Genomic DNA, 23,531 nt, shown 5'->3' with positions numbered 1-23,531 from the left:
CAGCCTTTGACACAGGTACACCCATGAGAGGAGTAAACTGGCAGCTAGGGACCAGCTGAGAGTTGTCACAGCCTACATCTAAACGACTGCTGTCACCAAGCCTTCAGGAATAGTGAACTAACTGGAGGGGGGCGGGGGGGGGAGATTTGACACCATCATGGGCTAAATGGATTGATCCAACAAGAGGAACTTACTGTGGCCACCAGCAAGTTAAAGATATGGTGTGCTCTATTAAACAGCTAGAAGCGTTCAGCAGTGTGTCCTCTTCCTAGAATGGAGGCTTAAAACTTGACATACAGAACTTGACCTGAGGAAGAAATTGGGCCCAGGTATTCACAGTCATCCATCCCCAAACACACTGTCAAAAGTACACAATCTTGTTGTACCTGGTTTCCCTTTTAATTATTTCAACTTTGTCAAACCACATAATAATTAAGGTCTATCAATATATAAATAGTCCCAACTCTATCCTCAAACTCCTTTTGCCTTCACCTTGAAAAGTTAAACACACACACACACACACATATATATACATATATATATACATATACATATACACACACATCCAAAAAACAACAGGAATGTCATTTAGAAGAAGAACATTCACCCAGCATGTGTGAAGCCCTGGATTTTCCTCATGCTACCTGTAAATTTTAAAACTTTCAAAACAAAAATGTCATTAGAAGCTCATAGGTAATCTCTTGTGACTCACAAGGACCATTAAGAGTGCTTGAAAGTGTGTAGACTCCTAGAAAAATAAAGAATGAAATTCTAAGACACAAGCTTTTTTTATCTAGCCAGAGACAGCTGTTTGCTTCAACAAATATTGGGTCTTTAGAAGACGGTGTTATTTTTATTGCTTTTTGGAATGCTGTGTAAAGCATATAGATCCTTACAGTTTGCACAGTAAGTAGTTTCCATCTTTAAATATACTCGTATGATAAGAAAAGATACATGCAGAGGAAATACGTAGGATCTTAAGAATCGGTCATTTACATTAGAAATTTCTTTATATACACATCTTAACTTTAAAAAAAAAAAAAAAGCATCTGCCAAGAACCCTCTGAGAGTGGAGAAAATCCAGCTTCCCTTGTAAGCAGCCCTTTACTGAGAGACGTGAGTGACGGCAGATGAAGGCCTCTTAAGAATAGATTCGACAGAAAACGACAGCGGCTCATTTGAGGAGAGTTTCGTTCCAACTTGTTTGGCTACGAAGAGGTCTTTTGCGCATCTGTCTATTGTAAATGTGTACTTCTGGTTCTCCCTGACCAAACACTCTCTGTGTTTCTTTGGGGTCTCTTCAAAGACTTCTTTGACAAATGGTGCTTTCAACTCGGGGCCTGATTTGTCGTTGAGCGTCTGCTGGAATACTGAGTGGAATGGATTATGTTTAAGTGGTAGAGCATGCCTAGTGTTTTCTTTGCTGATCTTGGTTAAGACGTGCCCTTGAGCTGCCAGGCAGTCCATATCAACAATGGGAGAGAAATTCCGACTGGGTGGGGAGAAGGCAGACCTCTCTGGGACAACCTGGTGAGCCTGAAGGTCAGTTCTTGAGGTTGGGACCTCAGGTAGATGAGGCAGCACCAGAGAGCCTTCCAGTTTGGGTGGCATCATGTCATGCTCTGCACTAAGCCCATCCTGAACTCGGGTTCCTTTCAAGTCCCAGCCAGCCCCGGGCTTCAGGGCTTGGACAGAAGTGGTAGCGTTTAACAGGTATTGTTGGTAGAGAAGGGTGTCACTAATGGGACCGCACTTGGGCCAGACTAAAAATCGTGAGGACAGGGGATATTGTCTGTAAGTTGTGGCCACGCTGACGTTAGAAGAAATCAGTTCCATATTCCCAGACCCTGAATACTGCATGGTAAGATCAAGACAGGTAGGTAAAAAATTACAGAAGTCCTTGCTTGGCAGCTCTCCTGCAGTGGGGCTGTAGGCACCTTTATAGGAACTGTACTCGGGTCCGGGCACCATGCGGTTGGGCAGGAACAGGGCAGCAGCTTGAGATGTTTCTAACATCTCCCTCTCTTTATATTCTCTCTCCAACATAATGTTCTCCAACTCCTTGTCAGCAAAGGCTCTTCTCTTCCTCATCCTGTCACTAACAGGCGGGGGTAGAGGAAGGGTCCCTCCCAGGTAAGTCTCTGCCGTCATTGGGCGATAGCCTAAAATAAGCAAGTGTCAGAAAGAAAACAGGTTAACACCCTGACGAGAAAAGTCTGGAAACCCAGAAGGCAAAACATCACAAAGCACAGGATGATCAATTACGATGCCTATCGCAAATATTTTAATACAGAGAGTGATACAGGTTTGATTTAATATAGTTTCACTTTGAGGAACCGTTCCCATATGTTAACTTCCGGCAGCCATTGGTTGTGTTGGTGTAGGTTGTCTGCTTGCCTGCTTCAGCAAGTGCATTGTATCGACTGAGATTTGAGTATTCTTCCCAGTTCCATAGATATCGAAAGACAAATCTATCCACCTTATTGTAATTAACGTTTCATTGCCCGTATCAACTTTTTTTTTCTTTTTTGGATTATTATAAAAGATATCTATACCTACAGCTGACGCCACTTTTATTTTTCTAAAGATGTCTCATTATGTACACATTGTTACAGCTGTAGAATAATCCAAGGAGAACTAGGAGAAAAAGAAAAAGAAAGTTAAGAAAGATTAGTAAGGAGGGAAAAAAAAAGAAGAAAAGATTTGAGGATACAGAGAAGCAAAGAAAAATTTAAAAGAGCCATTAACTAGCCCAACCACAAAGCCACACAGGGAAACTAACAATTTACAGGCTTCCCCTTGACCTCCAGAGCAAACAAAGCCAGGCAAAGCAGTGTAAGTGATGGGAAAGACTTCTCCAGCTACACTGAAAATAACAGGTCTCAAGCTTTTTTTTTTTTTCCAAGTTCATTCACTTTGGCCAAATAGAAAAAGGGCTGAACAAGCAGGTAGTTAGGATGCAGATGGCATCATGCAAACACAGTTCATGAACAGAGCAAAATCTAATACAACATAAATAGAATGCTTGGAGTACCTCGCCACTCCCACTCACTTACTGGTAGCAGATTTTTCTGAAGAATCCAGTGTAGCATTTGTATTTACACAGTGACAAACCCATTATACTCATTTGCAAATAAGATACAAGTTGAAAATGATTGTTTCCACTGGGCTAAGTGTTTGGCAGAAAGTTATTTACTTGAATTGACGTTTCCGTTGAGACCTCAAGTGTCTCAACTTGCTTTGGCAAAATTTCAATTTATCAATGTAGTCCCTATGGTTAAGAGATGTTTACCTGCTTTGCCACCAAATTAATTCTGAGTTCTCAGGAACTCTTTCTAAGGTCAGAAGTGCACAGCACAGGCTGAGACACACACTTTAAAACTGTTCAGGGTCGGCTAAACTCAGAAAATTCACAGGAAAGGAAGAAAAGAAAAAAGAAAAAGAAACCCTCAACTGACCACTTCAAGGAAGGAAGCCCTTCTTTTTAAGCTGAGCTGTAGGAAGTGGCAGCTTAAAGCAGATTAACATGAATGTAACTTCACTTTGGATAAAAGGGGAGGAAGATGGTGATGGTCAATACAGTGCTTAGGCAGCTGACAAATAAACACCATGCTTTAGAAAATCGTCACTATTTTAAGAAAAAATGAGCGTTTCTCTAGGATTTGTGGGAGATAGAAGCAAGGAGAGAGGTTGCTGTGCAGCTGCCCAGTGAGCCTTCAGTTTGCTTGTTTGACTCAAAGCCTTTCCCACTCTGCAGCCTTGACTGACAGAAGCCGGGGAAGAAAGAAGTGTGGAGAAGCAGCACGGAGGGGAAAGTACAGCACTAAAGAGTGAAACCTGAGGCTAGCGGTGACTCTTGGTCACAGTAGCTATAACCTCCTTGCTTGGTTTACTCTGTCTGCCCATTAAACTCCTTCAATAACTAAAAGATTTGGGGGGGGGGGTGGCTTCCAGGATCACTTGGCAGTGATTTTTTTTTTCCCTGTGTCCCTCACACTAGGTAAATTTCACCAGGCTCGACAGCGGAGCACATTAACTAGTCAGAGGATAATATTATCGGGGTGGCAAACACATCCTCGAGTATGTGGCACACACTTTCCAGATATGAGTTCCCTTGCCCAAAGGAAAACTTTCTAATGAAAATTAGCCCCTTCCTGGGTTAATACATAGATCATGCATGTAAATAATAAGCATCCCTCAACTCCGTTTATAAAAGCCAAAGGACAACCTGAAGTTATTTTACCTTCTAAAATGCTTTTGGCCAGCAAACTCGGTGCCCTGACTTGCCTCTGGTACACTGCTTTCCGATCGAAATTATTCTGTTTCCCAGAAAGCCCCTTCTTGTCCTGTAAACAAGAGAAACAACTGAGAGTGGCGGAGCGAAGTGGCATCCACAAAGCCTCTGAACCCTCCCCGACCTAGAACGCATTTGTTTTGCCATTTCTTACGAAAAAAATTATTCCAAAAAAAAAATGAATGGTAGTGCCTCCTAATCTCAGCGCAGCTAAGAACACAGAGGAAGGTGAGATCCACAGTGAAGGAGACTTTAGGAACAGAGCCTGGAAGGACTGGATGGGGGGATGGGTGTCTCCTGGGGTGCAACCATTAAGATGAAAGTGCTGAGGCTGTCACCCTACCTTGACACTAGGCAGAACTTGATGTCATTAGGCAGAACACTGACTGCCTCTGAGGACACGATGAGGTGCCAGAGATTGGGGGGAGGGGGAGGGGGGTCTTCTGTATTTGTCTAGGCAGAAGAAAGTCTTAAGGGACACTAGCCTGGGAGCCTTCTGGTCATTGCCAGGTTATTCCCAACACAATGGGCTGCCGAAAAGCCTAGCAAGGTAGAACAGGATCTAGCCCAACTAAGAACGAGGTTGAACCCAGAGCCAGGGCCACCTGAGGTCCCCAGCACTGTCCAGTCAAGTTTGCGTGGTTTCTCTTTGGAGTCACCGGTTACATTTGGTGGTCCAACTACCTCCCAGCACCTGTCAGCAGGGGAAGTCAAATCGAAAGTTTTCCCGGGGACTGGGGTAGAAGCTCAATAGCCGAGCACTAAAGCCCATCCTCGGCCCTTAAAACAACCGCAGTAATAACAACAATAAAGAATTCAAAAGTTTGCCTAGCCTCAGGTCTGAGGGGAGAGTCTGTGAAGCCTGCATCACTTCCTCAAAGCAGCAAAAGAAGTATAAACTCCAGGGTTCCAAAGTCTCTCATGGAGAAATCCTGACTTCTCACATCAGAACCACACTGTGGAGGTGGCAAAGATCTCTAAGCATTCTCTGGCAGGTCACACAGTCAATAGCCTTGGGGTGAGGGAGCGCCTAACTCCACCGCCTTTTTGGTCTCATCTAGAAAATGGGCATCAAGTTCTGCCTAAGTGTCAAGGTAGGGTGACAGCTGCACAGTGACAGCACCGCATGCTGCTTCATCCTACCTGGACATACCACTGTCAACCACCTGCCTCCCTCCCGGACCACCCGCAAAACTACCCCCCCCCCGAAATATTTTTATAGACTTTTCCGTGCTGTCTCAAATGGACCTAATTACTTTGCCTCTCTTCGCTTTTTAATAGGAGACGTTTCCAGCACGTTCTGCAGCCACGGCTTTCCCTTCGGAGCCCCCACAGGCTAGTGTCCACAGAGTGCCTGCACCTCTCCTGCCAGGTGATCCGAGATCGAAGGTCACTCGGGAGTGTGAGTGGAAGCCCAGCTCCCTGCTCTAAAGGGACTCCCCATCCCTCCTGGGCGCGCACCCTGGAAACATACCCGGAGCCTGACGGCACCCACCTCTGTGGCCTGCTGCCTCCGGAGCGCCACCTGGGCGGCCATGACACGCTGGCGCTCTACCACGAGCAAGCAGTTGGCGCACTGGCAGTCCCGCCAGCGACAGAATCGTTTGTGGCCCTTGAGACAGGACACCACGCCGTGATTGCGGCAGCGTGCGCACTTGGGCGTGCGGCTCAGTTTGCGCGGCTCTGAGCCGCCACTGGCGGTGGCACCGCGCTCTGGGGCCCCCGCAGCGGCTGGCAGCGCCTGAGCGGCGGGCGGTGGCCTGGGTGCCAGTCCCCTGGACTGCTCTGGCCGGCCTGATACCTCCGGGGACGCACCGGGCTCCTCGCCCTCGTCCTCCGCGTCTTCATCCTCCTCTTCTTCGTCCTCATCTTCCTCCCCATCGGCCGCCGAAGGACTGGGCTCCTGTAGCGTGGACCGCATTGGAGTCCCACGGCCATCCTCCTCCAGCTCAAGGCTCTCCACGTCGATCTCCCAGTCCCCGACTCCCGGGACTGCCTGCCCTTCCGTCATGGCACTGGGCAGTCGTTCGGCTCGATTGCTCGCGCGCTAGGGAGACAGAAAGAGGCCCGTCGCAATCAGGGACCCTCTCTGAAGCTCGGTCAGCCCAGAATTTCTGCAGTGCCAGCCTCCCCCTTGAGTTACCCAGTTTTCTTCTTTCCCTATGATACGGGTCACATGGGTCTAGAGGACCCCAGAGATCCGCAGATCAACTTAGGTTGTATTTTACTAATTCTAAGTGGTCTGGGCACCTGACCTTTAACCGGGAGCCCTGTCAGGCTTTTCCAGACAAGTCACCCACTGACCTCACACACTTGTCAGTCTAAGCCAGCTAACACGGCCATGACAAATATAAAATATCGATAGAACAACTATCTTTCTTTTTATTACAAGGGACCTTGAAACCACGTTTCCCAAATGTCCCTCGTTGACCTACACCACCACAAAGATTCTAAAGAGGTCTTCTCATCCTTCCCCTTTCCCTAAACCGATGCTATGCTATTATAGGAGGGCCCACGCACACACAGGGAGTGAGGGACACTGGCCATAAAGCTGAAGAAGTTGGTCTGGTATCAGTAGTGCTTGGGCCGCACAAAGTTGATGGAACTTGATATTCGTCTTTAAGGCAAGACAACCAGAAAGAGAAAGGAGCAGAAGTGAAGATTCCTATCCGGTGCCCTCCCTGACTCCTGACTCCCGAGCGGCGGCAACAACACAGCACTCACCAAGAATCAGGCTCAAGCTAGCAACCCCGTTAAAAGCTTCAGGATCTGTCCCGGGAGCTGCATGCAGCAGGAGCAAACTGAATTGTCTCTGAAAGCAGGAGGCGGGATGGTGATGGGGGACGGAGGCCGGAGGCAGTCAAGTCCTCAGCAACCTCACCCCGAACATTCCAAATTCTGCAAAGTTCTGTTCGGTCCTCTGCAGCCTGGGTCGCCTCACTTCGCTTTCCACTTCTGGTCCAAAGTGGATATCGGAAAGGTCGGGCCGAGGCCCAGGACTCCGCATCAGGCACACTCTGCCTGTCTTCAGTGCAGAGTCACTCACTGCAGTCCCGGACCCGAGCTCCCCTTGCTAGTATTATCCACCACCCACCCCCACCCCGAGCTCCGCGTCCTCTGATTGGTCGGTTGTCAGGCGGTGTGCACGCCGATTGGCCAGAGCGCTCGGGCTGAGCGCCCTCCTTCTCAGCCCAGTGGACGCTTCCCTCTAGTGCTACCGCGTCGCCAGAGTCCACCCGCCAGCCTTCGCAGCAGCCGGGTCCCTGATCAAGAAGCTAAACCTGAAAGTGTGGACAGTGGTTGCGGCGAGGAGGTCGCCCTTTATCTCGCCGATTAGAGAACAAGCTGATTCTCTTATACACCGCGTTGTTCTCGAGAAGGTAACTAAGAGGTAGAGATCAGAAAGGTTAGCGTTGGTTTCTATCGATATTATCAGGTATTATCATCGTCTCTGGTGTTTAACCATCGACCGGCAGTTTGGGCAGATAGAAGAGGCCACTCTAAAGGGTACACTGGCATCCTTCTCTCGGCACGAACAAGTCCATGTTTATCTTGCAGGACAGCAGGACAGCGCCTAGTTGTCTTACAAATATCTGTATTTTGTGGATAACACTAAAGCACAAAGCATTTCCTTACTTTCATAGAGCTTGCGAGGCAGGTGGAAGCAAAGACTATAGCCCATCTATGTTTTCCTGTTATCAGGGGATAGTACAGTTCTTTAACCGAAGCCATTAGCAATTTTAGATACAAAAATAATCAATCTAAGCATGCATTTATACAAAACTTTAAAATATAACTGCTTTTTAGTGTGCATGAATGAGTGATTATCAAAAAAAATAACTTTCTTCCCTCTCTCTTTCAAAATATCCTTCACAAAAAAATGTTTGAAACAAAGTCATATTTTCCACGAATCACAGAGAAGTCCTTAAATCAGCGCTACATTCTGTTATCTTAAGCTAAATGTAAAATCCCACCTATGCTTTTCTAGGCTCACCTTTAGATTCGACCCTCCGCAGGAAAAGCGGGATAGAAAACACATTAGAAAACAGATTGTCGGTTTCCTGGACATGCGGTAGAGTGGAGATGGATATTTGTTGAAGGGAGAAAATTCCGGAGCTGATTGTAACTTTCCTCTAATCCGAACCTGTCAGAAAGTTCCAAGTCAATCAAGCTCGCCTAAGTGAGAACAAAGACCAGCAGCCGGCCTGCCTGCCGGAAGCGCAGGTATTCTCAGGCCCTTGTGAGGCTGAATTCCTCCTAGGTCAGGCTCTGGCTCTGCCTTTGTGTCTGCTTCTTCCTAGAATCAAGGCAACATCCAGCTAATTATATGAAGATGGCTTTCTGTATGTTCCTGCAGATTTTTTTTTCTTTCAGTGTCTCTGGGGGTCTTGAGGGGCGACTTCTTAGTCGCTAGGCTCCCCACTGAGGCGCTCGAGAACAAACCCTTGGTACCCCTACCTCCGCACCACCTAGTAACACAAGTGCGTTTCCTCATCTGTGGTCTTTCTTACCTAACTAAAGCGCTGCTTTCTTTTTTAACATGGGTGCGAGCGTTTGAGTTCTTGACTACAGTAGAAACATGTTTTCTAACCTCCGTTTTCTCCAGTGATGGAAAGTAAGGAGTCCTGAAAGACTCACTGTCCTCCAGGAAAACCGGGGACCTGGTCAAGAATCTTGGATCTGGATAGCCTCTGTCCTGAAGTGACGTGACAGAAAGTAGCGAGTCCTCGGCTCTCAGCTGGAAATAGTCGCAGATGGTTTGCGGCGGTTTCTTGGTTTTTTGTTGTTACTGTTGTGGTTGCTTTGTTTTTGTTTTCGTATCTCCCTAGCTCTCCTGCTCCCTTCAGATTTTAGCACTTGGAGTTAGGGGTAGAGACCCCCACTCCGTGACAGGATTAGGCACTGGTCTTCTGTTCGTTGTTTTGTTTTTGTCAAATCATGCAAACAGGCAGTTTGTGCACATCTGCCCTCCGGATGAAAATGAACTAACTTCACCACCACTACTACCCTGCCAGATCATGAAGATGACAGGCTAGGTTTTATTTACGGCTTGTATAGCCCCTAAGAAGAAAGAAGATGGAATCATTAGCCCTTCACCAGTAATTTTAAATATCAACAAAGTTAAGAAAACAGGTTTACTTGCTACAGACGGTAGAGAGTGAAGCAGGGAGAGGAGCCTGTGAGTAGCTGCTTCCTGAACTGAAAGTAAACAGATTGTGGAGGCCAGGAGCCTTTGTACTGGTTCAAACTTTAAACAGCAGTTGAGGGGGAGACAAATAGCATGTGTGTCAAAACAGGGAACAGGGGTTTGGGGTTAGGAGAAACTAAGATAGGGAACCAGCCCTTGGGAGTGTTCTAGGACAGAGACCAGGCTCTCCTATCGTGGATGTGCTGGACCAGACTAGAAAAGGAGTGCTAGCTAGCCCTCTAGCAGGTGGATGCTCCCCTCTGGGAGAGGCATCTTCTCCAGCACCCCAAGGACAGGGAATAACACAGGGCAAAAACTTCATTGCTGTCTACTGAGCCCCTTCCCCACCTCGCCTCTCTCCCCTGTGTGACTTCCTTCCTTATAAGACCATCTGTGCGCTTCAGGACACGCAGCTGTAATCAAGATCCTGTTGAATTACACCCTCTGGTCTTGAGGCCCTGCAGGGAACCACTTTCCCACCATCGGCTGGAAAGTGAGATGGTTCTAGCGACAGAGAATGGGGATTTACCCTAGGACAAACTTCAGGAAGTCCAGGACACTCCCATACTAGAAGTGAAATCGGGTGTGCTTCTTCTGGGGGTTAATGGCCATGCCTTTTATTGAACTGCCAACAGATTCCACAGCTACACAAACTGTTCAGTAAACTAAATATTCAGAGGAAATTAGGGGTGAGGAAGCCCAAGCTCCAGCTGGTTATTCCACAGATTCTGTGACTTTAGTCAATTATTTCTCAGCATCTTGGGAAGAGTGACTTTTCCTGGCCTGGCATATGAAAACTTCAATTAGCAAGTTCTCCAAAGCAGAACTTCTCTTCCAAGGGGATAGCACTTGCATCCAGTGAGAGCCTGGCTTCTCCTCAGTCACTCTTTAAAAGACCTAAGGGGGGGGGGGGGGAAACAAATCCCTAAAAGGAGCTTGAAAGCACAGTTTTTTCCAGTGTTTTCTGAGCTGCCACAAGGCTCAATTGCAAGCTGTGAGGTTGGTTTTCTTCCTCTACTGACCCACGTGGGTAAAGGTGGCACATGCCATGGTTTGCTTCTGGCTTCCTTCACCCAATCTACAGAGAGAGAGAGAGAGAGAGAGAGAGAGAGAGAGAGAGAGAGAGAGAGAGAGAGAGAGAGAGAGAGAGAGAGAGCTCTTCTTGCCCTAAAACTATTTGAGCCCAGCGGATAAGTTTGTCCTCAGAAAGTCAAAGGGAAAGAACAAAGGGAGGGGGAGTCTTTCCTTGGTAAGCCTGGCTTGTTTGCTTACTCTAAACACATGTCAAAAAATAAATTTCAAAGAAGGCAAGCATGTGTCAAATTGACTTCCATTTGTTGTAAGATTCCTTAAGCAAATTCCACTGGAATGGCTCCTGAATCTCCCAGCTCTGGTACTCCTGTCTTTAACACCTAAGGCCTGTTTGAGTCCCCACCCTGGTCCTTCAGACTCCACTTGCTCAAGGAGCCCTAGTGCCTCCAAGGTAACCAAGCTTGAAGATTCATAGAGGGGACCTAGGACTCCACCACCACCACTACCACCAACAGCAGCAGCAGCTTAAACTACTTAGCTAACCCTAACCCTGAGTGCCAGGTGGTGACTGACTATTGAGCACTTCTGGGCACCTTGGTTTAAGGTCTTTGGTCTGTGGCTCTGATTTCTTTAGAGATGACCTCAAACCCATGTCCTCTTGTGGAAGGCAAAAGTGTCACAAGGTCTGACAACTTCAACTGGCTATGGACACACGCACAGAGAAATAAATAATCCCAGATGGGACCACAGAGATAAGACTTTCCCAATTTACTCTGGGAAATTAGATGCAGGGCCTGTCACACTCATTGGGGGTGAGCAAGGAGTGCTTTAGAGGGTTAGCAGCTTTCCACTAGGATGTTAGCACGCACCCCTTCCCCTGCCTTGACAGCCTAAGTAACAAAGGACAAGAATCCTCCTCGCTTCTTCTCTTCCCTTCTTGTCTTTCCGTGAGAAGCTGGGTAAAAAAGGAGCAACAGCTTTGTCCCTGATCTTACATTTAAGGGGAACTGAAACTCAAAGGAGTGAATCAGGAACTTGGTAGGGTGTGGCAGACACACAGCAATACAGAGACAATGGTATAGTTATAGAGGCCTTACCTATTTCTGCTCCTATGTTTTGTGAAACATGCCCTTTGAGGCAAGACACAGAATCCCATGCACAGTGAGGCAATCTTGTAGGTTATCTTCAGGGTCTATCTGCCTCCCTGCCTTCCCCAATCCCAGACAGCCTCCAAGGGACAATAACAGGAGGAGAGGCAGGGCTCAATCCACTTGGAGGTCTTCTAGCAGCCAAGGGAGGAGAGAACTGCAGTCATCTTTCAATACCTATTATGGAATACTTCCCAGGAGGCATCAGGACCCCAGTGGTGGCAGCCTTGTTCTAGAAAGCAGTCATGAGACTGTATGAGCCTTGTACACATACCCCTGTGAGAGAGGTGCTGGGGTCTGAGTACAACAGAAGCCCTGATCTTGAGAACTTTTTACCCTCTATCCTTGTGTTGGAGTAAGACAGTTCAAGTGTTCAATATTGCCCTCATCAAGACTTTATGTCACTCTTCATATTCCCCCAACAGTCTAATCAGCAAGGTAGAAGGAGATCAAGAGAGGCTGAGGAGCAAAGTGTTGGTCCTGCGGGAGCTACAGGAAGAACAAACCATCTTCTTTGTATGTGAAGTACCACTCTGTCCTCTTGAGTGTAGACTGAAAGCAACAAGTTCAAATTTCTAGGTATTCTTATAGAGTACATGAAAAATGTACAGAAATTACACAGTGATGGCTTGATCGCTCGGGGTAACAAGATCAAGAAAGTGGAGGAGGGGGAGGGGAAAAATAGAAACACAGTTTGGCACCAATTTTGACCTACTGGTGACTTTCTTTCTGCTATTGATCCCATGCAATCCAAAACAAAAACAAACAAACAACGCCACCCTGAAAACTAAATCTATCCATTAGAGCACCAGAGGACGGGTGACTCCAGTCTCAAAAATAACTCACTCCCAGAGTTTAGACCAAAGGAGCCCCCACAAGTCACAACCTGCCTGTGACCCTGTGGCTTTTAGATTAGGCCTGTTCTGCCTGGGTTTTAAGCAGAAACCCAGCAGGCAGGTTACACAGACCTCTTTAGTCCTAGCTTAAATTCGCTCTGGGATCTGGATTTAGATCCTAAAGCGGACCGTAGTCATTTTTCCTTACTATAGATTCAGGAAGTCTTTCTGAGTAGCGCACTTGCTGAGAGGAAAGTCTCCCACTTTGCAGCTCAACTCCTCCAGCCTGGGACGACTGGCCCAAAGCAGACTCCAGGGCCTCTGAAAGGATGGGTGGGGACAGAAGAGAGAATAGAACTTTATTTGGCTGTGTGTCTAGCTAGAAAGTGACTGTCCAGGACCTCGGGGTGACTGAAGTGTGATCCTGAATCTCCAATCCAAATGGCAAAAACACAGGTCCTAAAAGGGGACAAGACTTGCCTAAAAGAGATTCTTTCCATCCATATAATAAGTTGCAAAGGGGGAAAAAAACTAAAAGGAAGAGGGAAGGGGAGGGAAGAAGAGAGACAGGAAGTGGGGTGCGATTGGAAACTAGGTCTCTGGGGAATCCGTTCTAGTCAGTTTCTCCAACTAAAGCAGCCCTGACCTTGGGCCATTTTCTTCATCATTACCCACCCGTGAGGCTTCTGCGTTGTGAAGGGGTTGAAAAGGAATGAGAATCATTGCTGAAATCTTTTCCTAAATTCTGAAAACGTCTGGGTGGGGTCAAACAAACAAGAGGAAAGGAGGAATGGAGGGAGGGGGAGAGAGAGAGACAGAGAGACGGAGAGAGGGGGGAGGGAGACTTGTCTAAGTGCTTTCCTCCCGGGATTGTAGGGAAGCGAGAGAAGGGGAAGAGGGACTCTGGCCAGCTGGAGCGCGCCTTTACGACAAGGCGCTACATAAACTTTAAGAGCCGAGGAAATCTTCTCTTTGAAGGTGCTGACCCCCAGAGAGTAGGCGGGCGTTCCACGGGAGATGAGCCATTGGAAAGGGGCGAGCTAGGAGATGTCACTTGCTTCACGCTGATTTAACGAGGCGGGAGCACAGGTGCAGGAAACTCCAGTCCCTTCTCCCGTCCACCTAGAGCCCCAGAGCCCTCCACCCCTGCCCTTTCTTTGGTAGAAAATTTATTGACGGGGTGAGAGCAAGCTAACAAAAAGGCAGCCTCGTGACCATCGGTCTCTAGAAGAATGCTTTAATCCCCTCCAGTATCCAACAGTCTCCAAAACGCCTGAGATCCCTGGGCAAGTTGCTCAGCGGTTCAAGCTTCCATAATGCCAGTGCCTGAGCACCGCACAAGATGGCCGCGAGGGGGCGCTGTGGGTGCCCACCTGCGGCAGTGGTCCAGGACCCGGGAGGTGCGTGTTGCCTCTGGATTGCATCTTTGATCCCTCCCACTAACATTGCCAGGCAAGCCTAGTAGGTGGTACTCATTGAAGGAAATATGCAGGGTGTCCAGATTGCTTCTTCTAGCTGCCTTGTAGCCTCTACTTGCAAGAACCAGAAGGATTCACTGGTTAAGGTGAAAGGAGTCAATATCATTGCGGACCCACATTTTGTCAGCTTCAGAGGCTGACCCTTGCAACTGGCAGCAGGTTCCAGAAGGTTATCCTGCTCAGAGCACTATCGGAGGAGCATGAGAACAACATCTCAATCTAAGGCAATCCCTCTTCAGAAGAGCTCGCTTCTCTGCAGGACTTAGCTGCTGAAGCGACCCTGGAAACGGAAGGTAAACCTTGTTCCATCTGCTTCTGCATAAAGCTTCCCCATCAGTCTTCCACATGAAGCTATATTCAGAATTGCCCCCATCCCACCCCACCCCTGCACCCATCCCTCCTGCTTCTGCTTTGTAAATCACACAAAAACGGTTTGAGAAGCGGAGGACCTTTGGGGGGGGTGGGGGACAGGTTTTCAAAATCCCACTCTGTAGCAAATGATGAAGGTTCAAGTTTAGTGGTATGAAATGCACCCAAGACTGTTTCTCTAAAGAAAGGGTCATAATGAGCTGTGTAGACCAGTCAGGGCTCTGAAAGCCAGCGGTACCACAAATCATTGCTGGGAACCCTGAAAAGTTTTTTGCACAATTCGCTTTCTATGTCTTTGTTTCCTCATTTATAAAACCCAAACTCTGGGCAATATAAACTTTACAATGGCAAAAAAAAAAATCAAAGTAATTGACAATCTGAAAGCATTGTGAGTATAAGGTACCCAGGTCTCCATGTCTAATTTTTTTTTTTTTTTCAAGTCAACAACACCATGTCCTGGGTTACCACTAGATAAGGTCAAAGGCCGCTTCTGGAAGATCACAGATGAAGTTACCGGTCCTATGTTGTTAATGTTCAAGCAACTCGGGGACTGGAGAGATGGCTCAGCGGTTAAGAGCACTGGCTGCTCTTCCAGGGGTCCTGAGTTCAATTCCCAGCAACCACATGGTGACTCACAACCATCTGTAATGGGATCCAATGCCTTCTTCTGGTGTTTCTGAAGGCAGCTACAGTACTCATATACATTAAACAAATAAATAAATAAATCTAAAAAAAATGTTCAAGCAACTCTTGTCACTCAAAGGAAGCTACCACTCCTCAAACAAATAAAAATGCAGAGTTAACTTTTTTTTTTTTTTTTTTTTTTTTTTTTTTGGCCAACAAGGAATCAGATTTTCAAGTGTTATACAGAATTGCTTGTTCCTGCAAAGCATGAAGGACACATGTCCCTCCTCACTTTGAAGAGCAGTAGAGTTGCAGCAAGGGGACAAAGGGGACAAAGCCTTTGTAAACAAACAGGTTACTCTCAGTGCTCAGCATCTCTCTTCCTGAGAAACTGTTCCTGAGGCAGGAAGGGACAGACAGGCTGCCATTCTTATACCTTTGAACTTGTTTCCCCGCTGGAACTTGCAGCTGGGCTCATTTCTATTGTTTGTTTTGCTGGTCTTGTTTGTTGTTATTGTTGTTTCAGTCTCCTACTTAGGGAAAAACTTGACAATATACAAGAGTAGGCCAGATTGCATAGAATCTACTAAAGTAATCTAACAGAATGAATGATACCTGCAGTGACCCACACGAATATACAATATCTCCACAGCCCTTAGGCAGATCAGTCATGGCCACCACTGATTCCGCATCCTTGAGAGATCCACTGCTGCTGGAGTTGGTAAGATTTAATTATACCGAATGAATGGAATACCTGGGGTCTGGGGTATGATACATTGTATGCATCATGATCATGTGTTGAATCATTTGAGCAAGTCACTCATCAACAGATCACCCAGCTTGATGCAAGGGACAGAGACACAGGTGGCCTAAGGGAATGGTAGATCTACTCTAGAAACTTAATTATATGCTACTTGATCTTCTAAATAACTTGGGAGATGTTCTCTAAAACACAGTCATGACAACCTCAAACAGTAGGATCTTACAGCACAGCTGTAAGAAGTTAAAATTGGCTCCCTTAACAGACAAAACTGCAGCCTCAGTCCTCCAATCAGAAACCATCTCTTTAAGACCTCTTCAGTCTTGTCTCATGCCTATCAGCAACCTTCCAGCATTGCTAACAAACAGGGTTTTATTGGGTTTTGGTTGCTTTTTTTTTTCTTCTCTTTTAGTTTTTCTCGATCCCAGTTTGCACAATACATGGATACATCTGTACACTTAACTTTCATCCACTTGAGCATTGCACAGTCACTAAACTTGGCTTATCGGTTCCAAAAGGAACCAAATCTGGCTTCAGTGTGGAGTCCAACCCAATACATGAAAGCACAGAATCAACTGTCCAGTTATAGTATTCCCAGATGTCCTCATGTTGTTTGGCAAAATCTATAATGTAATAAATATTGATGATTCCCTCACATATGGTGTTAAGATTTGCTCAGCCAAAAAAAGACTTTTTTTCTGCAATCTTTTAAAAATATATCACTAGGTTTGTTGTCTTGAAATTAGTTTGTACGCTGGCAGCCTTCTTTAAATGTCAACCAGATGTGGAGTCCAGTTACAATGTTCTGCTTTTTTATTATTATTATTATTAATTTTACTCGTCCCCACAGATTGTTGGTGTTTTAAAACAGTTGTTCTTCAAGAGTCTTCCGTCTGTTCCTGACTGAAGATAGAGTATTTTAAAAGTCAATGAACTTCCTCACAAAACTCATGTTCTAATTTTCCTTTCTGGCTACAGGATTATGGCTCCTGCCATTTCAGATTTTTTTTTTTTTCCAAGTCACCGCTGGGGTGGAGGAAGCAGTGGTCCATGGAAGGGAGCTGTCAGTTATGGCCTTTCCCCTTCCGTCCACAGACACACACACTTCATTCAAAGCTCCTGTTTTCCCTCCTTTCCAAAAATATTATCCTTCTGGGATAAAATTTTTCACGCATAAACTCAGTTCGGTTGAACCACCTTTTTTTTTTTTTTTTCTAAAGAAATTTTGAAAAAACAAATCCTTAGCTATTTGAGAGAGTTCATACACATTTTTTTCCAAAGATGTATGGTTGTATTAATCACGAAAAAAGAATTCATGAATTGACTCTGTAAGTGAGCAAGACTCTTGAACCCTTTGGAAGCAGCCAAATACTTACTAAGTGAGAGTGGCCTATAAATCACTTTAGATTACAGATCCTACAATTTTATTAACTCTTTAGGATGACTGGTTTATTCTCATTTCTCTATGGAGCCACAATAATAAGCATTCGTGGCCACAGGAGTATGTGCATTTGATAGCGCAGATTTAAAAACTATAATTTTTATCACAGCTAGAGGAACAGTTTGTCTGTGTAGTAGTAATTATTTAAAAATGGCGGCCATTTAAGCCGACTGTCTAGGCTGCAGTGTCTCTGCCTAGATCAGACATCATGTTCCAAGGGTATGAGGCCACGGCCAGCCAGAAATACCAGCCCTGCCACCCACGAGACGCCAGCATGGGAGATGGTTCTGCCAGTCTTCCACACTGTCTCTACAAGACTGCGCATTGCCCAGACTATCCCACCAACCACACGGTCTCGGTACAGATGAGACTCTAATGCTTAGATTATCCAAAGGCTTATATATTTAGTAATGATCAATAACAAGATATCCTTACAATCAGAGGTGTAACCCAATACCCAACCTAGATATATCAACTATCTTTGACTGCTACAGACAAGCAAACATCAGCCTCCATCTCCCCTCTCTCATTATTTATCTCCCCTTAACTCTTCCTCTTTCTTCTCCTGTTCCTCTCCTTTCTCCTCCTCTTCCTCTCTTTACCCCTCCCACCTTAGCTCCTCCCACATGTCTGTTTTTTCTGCTTTGAAAAAAGTTCCTCTATTTTAAAAATACACAAGGACATAAAAGTATCTCTAATGCTATATTGTACAGAAATATAAAATGAGATTCAGAGTCTTGGGTGCTACAGATATAGCTTAGTAAATGCTTGCCTGTCATGTGTAAGAACCTGAATTTAATTACCAGTGCTTGGGGATGATACCTGGGATTTTCACAGAAAATTCATATTATGCATATATGTCACTTTCTGGGATTAATTCTTAAATGCGGAACTTTAGGTTTGACAGATATGCATGACAATGAAACTGACATCATCCTCGTCTTTGCTTGTACTTGTGTTGTTGTCTTTTTAAAAGTTTTATAGGTATGGATGTTTTGCCTGCATGCATGTCAATGAACCACATTTTCCTGGTGTCTGACGAGGCCAGAAGAGGGCGTCAGATGCCCTAAAGCTGGAGTTATAGGCAGTTGTGGGCTGTCAGTGTGTGTACTGGGAATCAAACCTGGCTCTTCTGCAAGAACAAGTGCTCTTAACTGCTGAGTCAACTCCCCCTCTCCAGTGTGTACATTTTTAATGCATAGACATTTTATTTTTCAAATCTTTCGTATTTGATACAAATAAAAAGTAGAATTTAAAATCTTTACCTAAGTTATACATTTTTGTGTTATTTTTTAATGCTGGGGACCAAACCCCGGACCTTGTGTAGCCTAGGCACGCACCATGTTGGCTACATACCCAACCCAGTAGTTATCTTTCATTCCATTGTAACTTTTCTCAAATGTATAAAAATAACCACACTTAAGCTTATATGAACAGTATTGAGTCTGTGGTAGTTGGTTTAGGGAGAAAGAAGTCTCTGTAGAGCCAATCCATGTCTTCTTAATTGCTTACTGAATTTTTAATGAGGGTAGCCAAAATAGAGTATTTTTTATTATTCAGTTATGGCTATTTTCTAACCAAGGATGATGAGAGAACAATTCAGTGTGTGAGGAGTTACTTGGGAGTGACAGGCAAGGACTACTGCATATGATGTCATTTACCTTATGCTTCTGTGTTATTAGAATCCCCCTCTTGGGGACTCTCCTTGCAGTCCTGCCTTCCTTTGGAGTCTTATCCAAGCAAGCAGGAATGAATTTTAAGCCATGCCAGCCCTGTTAAGGTTTGACACAGGCTTATTGAGAGTCTAGGCAGCTGCTTACAGTGAAACTGGAGTGCAGAGACAAGCTACACACATACCCCACCAGCTCTCCCTTGTGGATGCAGCCCCACCAATCCTGACCAGCTTTGTCAGGCAACCAGTTTTGTTGGGCAGTGTCTGTAAAGGCATGTCTTGCTCTTTGTTGCATCACTGCTTGCCAGGGTTCTACTGCTGTGAAGAAACCATGTGACCACAGCCACTCTTTTTTTTTTTTTTTTTTTTTTTTTTTTTTTTGTCTTTTGGTTGGTTTGTTTGTTTGTTTGTTTGCTTGTTTTTCGAGACAGGGTTTCTCTGTATAGCCCTGGCTGTCCTGGAACTCACTCTGTAGACCAGGCTGGTCTCAAACTCAGAAATCTGCCTGCCTCTGCCTCCCAAGTGCTGGGATTAAAGGCGTGCACCTCTTATAAATGAAAACATTTAACTGGGGTTGACTGACAGCTTCAGAGGTTAGTCCATTATCATCACAATAGGAAACATGGTGGCATGCAGACAGAAAATGTGGTATTAGAGAAGGAGCTGAGAGTTCTACATCTTGATCTCCAGGCAGCCAAAGGGGACTGTGAACCACACTGGAAGAAAGTTGAACAGATAAGACCTCAAAGCCCACCCCGACAATGATACACTTCTCCAACAAGGCCACACCTACTCCAACAAGGCCACAGCTTCTAATAGTGCCACTCCCTATGGGCCAAGTATTCAAACACATGAGTATATGGGGCCCATTCCTAGTCAAACCACCACCATGCCTTAATCTGCTTCTAAGTAGAAAATACTGAGCAAGTTGCTTTCATTGTATACAGTGATGTATGATTGTTTTCTTTCCCCAAAACTCAACTGTCAGTGAAATTATAAGGAGACTTTTAAAGCCAGATCTAATAGTGTTCCAAGTTAGAATCAGATCTTTAATATGATGAAAAAAATTAAATCTGTATCTCTAACATATGCCATTAACAGAATACAAGAAGGCCATTGGGACACATGAATGTGAAATGTCCCCCATAGGTGCATATGTCTGAACACATGGTCTCCAGCAGGTGGCACTGTTTTAAAAGGCTATGGAATATTTAAGAGATAGAGTCTTGCTGGAGGAAGTGTGTCACCAGGAGTGACCCTGGAGGTTTTATAGCCCAGATCCATTTTGTGTCTGCTTCTGATTTCTTGACTTCAGACTAAGTGATGGGTACCTCTTGTGTCTGGCTCCAGGTCTTTCCTGACATCATCGTAAACTCTATGCCCTCAATCTGAGAACCACAACAAACCATTCCTTTTCTAAGCTGCTCTTTTCTTATCACTCATTTGATTACAGAACAAGAAAAAGCAACTAAATACAGAGATCTAAATGCTCTGCTTCTGGGGATTGGCTTTAGGGACTGGGGAGAAGGGATAGGCCATATATCCAAGCAGATGGGAAGATTTATTACAGACGGGAGCAATCGTCCACTGACCCACGGGCCTCAGAGGCCAGCCAAATCAGCTCCACTGTGCCTTACCAATGGAGCACTTTCTAAGCAAAATAGGTTGTAACAACTAAAACTGTAAACAACTAAAAGAGTTTACAGGATACGTAGCTCTTGTCTCTGACTCTTCCTATTAGAAAACTGGGGTAGGTTGGTGGCTTGAAAGAGCCTCACAAAATAGTGCTTTTAAACAGTACAGTAAGCTAATTTTTAAAATATTTATTCAATTTCTTAGATCTTGGAATATATCTCAGTAGGAGAGCATTAGCCTAGAGTATGAGAGACCTTAAACTCAATACCCAGCTTGGGCCAGCCATTGGTTAAAGGCACTTGCCCCCAAACCTGACAACCTCAGTTCTATCCCCCAGAACCTGTGTGAAAGGAGAGAACCAACTTATAAGTTGTCCTCTGACCTTCACAATCACCATGCCACATGTGTGACCACACAATCAATCACTAATGCAATCACAAGGCCCTCAGCCTACATCTCTTCCCTTCTGCAAGACAATTTTAAAATAGATGTTAAGAAAAAAAATTTAAAGACTAGGTTTAATTCTTCGGATCTTCTTAAAGATGCCAAATACCAAAAACTAACCAAAAGGTCAATGTCTGTGTAAGAAAAATAAAAAGAAACTAATGGTCCCACACTCCCTTACTAGCCTCTGTATAGTGAAGTCCACCTGCAAGGCCAGCGTCTCTCTTTTGCGTGGCTCAGCATCCACGGCCCTCAGCCTGAGCTGTCTCCATAGCCTGCTCTGTTAGCATCCTCTGCATCCTTTGTTCTCCTGTACAAATCAGCTGCACCCTCCAGAGCCACCTCTGTGTGAACTCTAACCCTCACACCATCACCTTCCCCGGTTCCCTGAGTCTAGGGCCACCATCCCTAACTCTTGGTCAGCCTGCAAACCCATATATAACCACAGTTTTTTTCATTTTTGGCTGTTGGAACCATGCATGCTGTGACGAGATCCCTCTCAATCCCCTGCAGGTGTTTATGGACACCTGGACTATATATCTCCTTCCCCTGTTGTAACACCGGTTATCCAATAATCATAATCTGCCATCTTTTTAAAGATTTGCTTAAATTTCATCTTTCATAGCAAATCTTGCCTGTCCTTCCAAGACCTCTGGTTTATTTGAATGTCTATAATCTATATCTATTATAGATGTAGATACTTTGAATATCTATAATCTACCTCCACGTATGTTCATTTACTTTTATGTCTTTTTTTACCATCTTGGTAAGTTGCCATTGCAAAGATAGGTTGTAAGTTTATTAAGGATCTTAAAACCCTTCCAGCCCCCAATAACATCTAGAGATATCTAAAGAGAGTAATGTGGTCAGTGGTTATCTGCTGACTAAATGAAAGTGTCATTTATTTTTGTAAGTGGTAAATGAAGACTTTCTTATTTTGACCCAACAGACAGTTGTTGAGTGTCTATCTGTTGAGCCTAGGTCTAAGATTTAGGATTACAGCAGTGAACAAGACAGACAAAGACCAATGGTCTTGTATACAGCAGACAGACAATAAACTAATAAACAAGAAAATACAGACTATGTCAGATGGCATGCATGCCATGAAGAAAAAGTTAGATAAAGAGAGTCTGGGTGGGGTGACATTTTATACATTGGGGCTACACTGATAAAGGGAGAGGTAAGGTGAGAAGAGACTCGAAGGAGTTAATATTCAAGGAGAAAGAATCCCAACAAGAAAAAAATAAATAGTAAATGTAAAGACCCTGAGAAAGAAGAAAGCCCAGAATGAACAGAGGAAAAAAGGAGTAGCAAACGTTTCTTCTGGATAGAAAGGAGGGAAAGAGGAAGGGAGGGAAGGAAAGAGGGAGGGAGGGAAGGAAGGAGAGAGGGAGGATTAAAGTCCATCTGGGTTAGAAGGATGGTCTTACAGAGGCTAGAACTTTCACTCTGAAGAAGACCTTTGAGCACATTGGCATGACGTCATTTCCTTTTCACAAAAACAGAAATATAAAGATCCAAGCCCTCCTTGGCGTCCCTCAGCATGAATTCCGGCATCTAAGATTTAACCAGAACTAAAGGCATTCAATAAAATTAAAATACTCCTGCACACAAAAGCAATTTTGCTGGGCTAGGCACATACTGAGAGATACACTTCTTGAAACAGAACATGTATGTGGTCCCTGTGATCTAGCACTGAAAGATTAAAAACTGAGACACAGTGGCACAATGTTCTGAGCCCAACATAAATGCTTTGAGGGTGATGGATAGAGCAGTGGAGGTGGGTAAGACCCTGCCCCAGTCACACAGCGGATGCAGGTGGACTCTGTTTCACAGCCTTTGTCTCCATGGTGATTGCTGATACATAAAATAGGCGTCAGTGTGTTAGCAGCCCCACCCTCACTGCTAGAATCCCTACCATTCACAATCTTGACATCAATTGCTGACAAGATAATGGCAAGCTAAATGCCTTCAACTTATTTCAGGAAATTCTGTCATGGAACTAAGTTCAATGGAGGCCTGAGAACAAGAACCCTGGACCTAGAATTCTTAGACATCCAACTATTGCAGTCTGTCACTCACCTCCTTAAGACCAGAGGGTAAATAGACACCACACAGACACACACGCACACCACATACACATAAACACCATACACACCACACACACACCACACAAACACATAAACACCATACACACCACACACGCCACACACATACAACACACACACCATACACATACAACACACATGTACACCATGCACACACACATAGACCACACACATACACACATACTCCACACACATACCACATACACCAAACACTCCACACACAGGACTTTCTCAACTTCTCTCTTATATAGAAATTAGGTTTGAAATACTCTCTCTCCCTCCCTCATAATATGCTCAGCCCAGACTCCCATAGGTGCTGAGCAACAGACTAAACTGGGCCACCAACTTTAGTGCCCAGCGGGGATTAGAAATCACTATGCCAACTAAGTCTAGAAGACTGTTAGTGCCTTGGGAGCAGGGAACCTGCCCAGCCTGACTTGATCACTGAAAGGGGCACTAAATTAAGATCTGTGTAATGATTAACTTTAGAATCAAAACATTG

General features: G+C 45.1%; 1 protein-coding gene and 1 long non-coding RNA gene across 6 annotated transcripts; one reads left to right on the top strand and one right to left on the bottom strand.

The window, feature by feature from the left end:
* Positions 1–833: 833 nt before the first annotated feature.
* Positions 834–7,338, bottom strand: Dmrt2 (doublesex and mab-3 related transcription factor 2). 5 transcript variants are annotated; one of them, XM_034511983.2, is made up of 5 exons: positions 7,019–7,337; positions 5,790–6,341; positions 4,244–4,346; positions 2,556–2,637; positions 2,020–2,162 (listed from the first exon to the last, which is right to left on the bottom strand). In XM_034511983.2, the coding sequence occupies exons 2-4, from the start codon at positions 6,303–6,305 to the stop codon at positions 2,582–2,584; spliced, it is 675 nt and encodes a 224-aa protein (XP_034367874.1). In that variant the 5' UTR covers positions 6,306–6,341; positions 7,019–7,337; the 3' UTR covers positions 2,020–2,162; positions 2,556–2,581. The 5 variants fall into 5 exon arrangements, with proteins under 5 accessions (XP_034367865.1, XP_076774813.1, XP_076774812.1 ...); XM_076918707.1 differs by having other exon boundaries at positions 2,021–2,162; positions 2,560–2,637; positions 7,019–7,338; XM_034511974.2 differs by lacking the exon at positions 2,556–2,637 and having other exon boundaries at positions 834–2,162.
* A 190-nt stretch (positions 7,339–7,528) lies between these two features.
* On the top strand, positions 7,529–10,482 carry LOC143435564 (uncharacterized). The gene is made up of 2 exons (XR_013105980.1): positions 7,529–7,674; positions 8,283–10,482. It is a non-coding gene; the product is annotated as an uncharacterized LOC143435564 (long non-coding RNA).
* Positions 10,483–23,531: the final 13,049 nt, after the last annotated feature.

Source organism: Arvicanthis niloticus, chromosome 1 (assembly GCF_011762505.2).
Source record: "Arvicanthis niloticus isolate mArvNil1 chromosome 1, mArvNil1.pat.X, whole genome shotgun sequence".
NCBI classification, from domain to species: domain Eukaryota; kingdom Metazoa; phylum Chordata; class Mammalia; order Rodentia; family Muridae; genus Arvicanthis; species Arvicanthis niloticus.
The sequence above is the reverse complement of the archived record's forward strand: the minus strand, read 5'-3'. Positions and strand labels throughout refer to the sequence as shown.

Excerpts from the sequence above, each read along its gene's own strand:
- Dmrt2 (XM_034511974.2), bottom strand. The coding sequence starts at position 6,305 with ATGACGGAAGGGCAGGCAGTCCCGGGAGTCGGGGACTGGGAGATCGAC. Across the intron at positions 4,347-5,789 it reads GGAGGCAGCAGGCCACAGAG|GACAAGAAGGGGCTTTCTGG; the intron begins GTGGGTGCCGTC and ends TCTTGTTTACAG. Across the intron at positions 2,163-4,243 it reads GGCCAAAAGCATTTTAGAAG|GCTATCGCCCAATGACGGCA; the intron begins GTAAAATAACTT and ends TGCTTATTTTAG.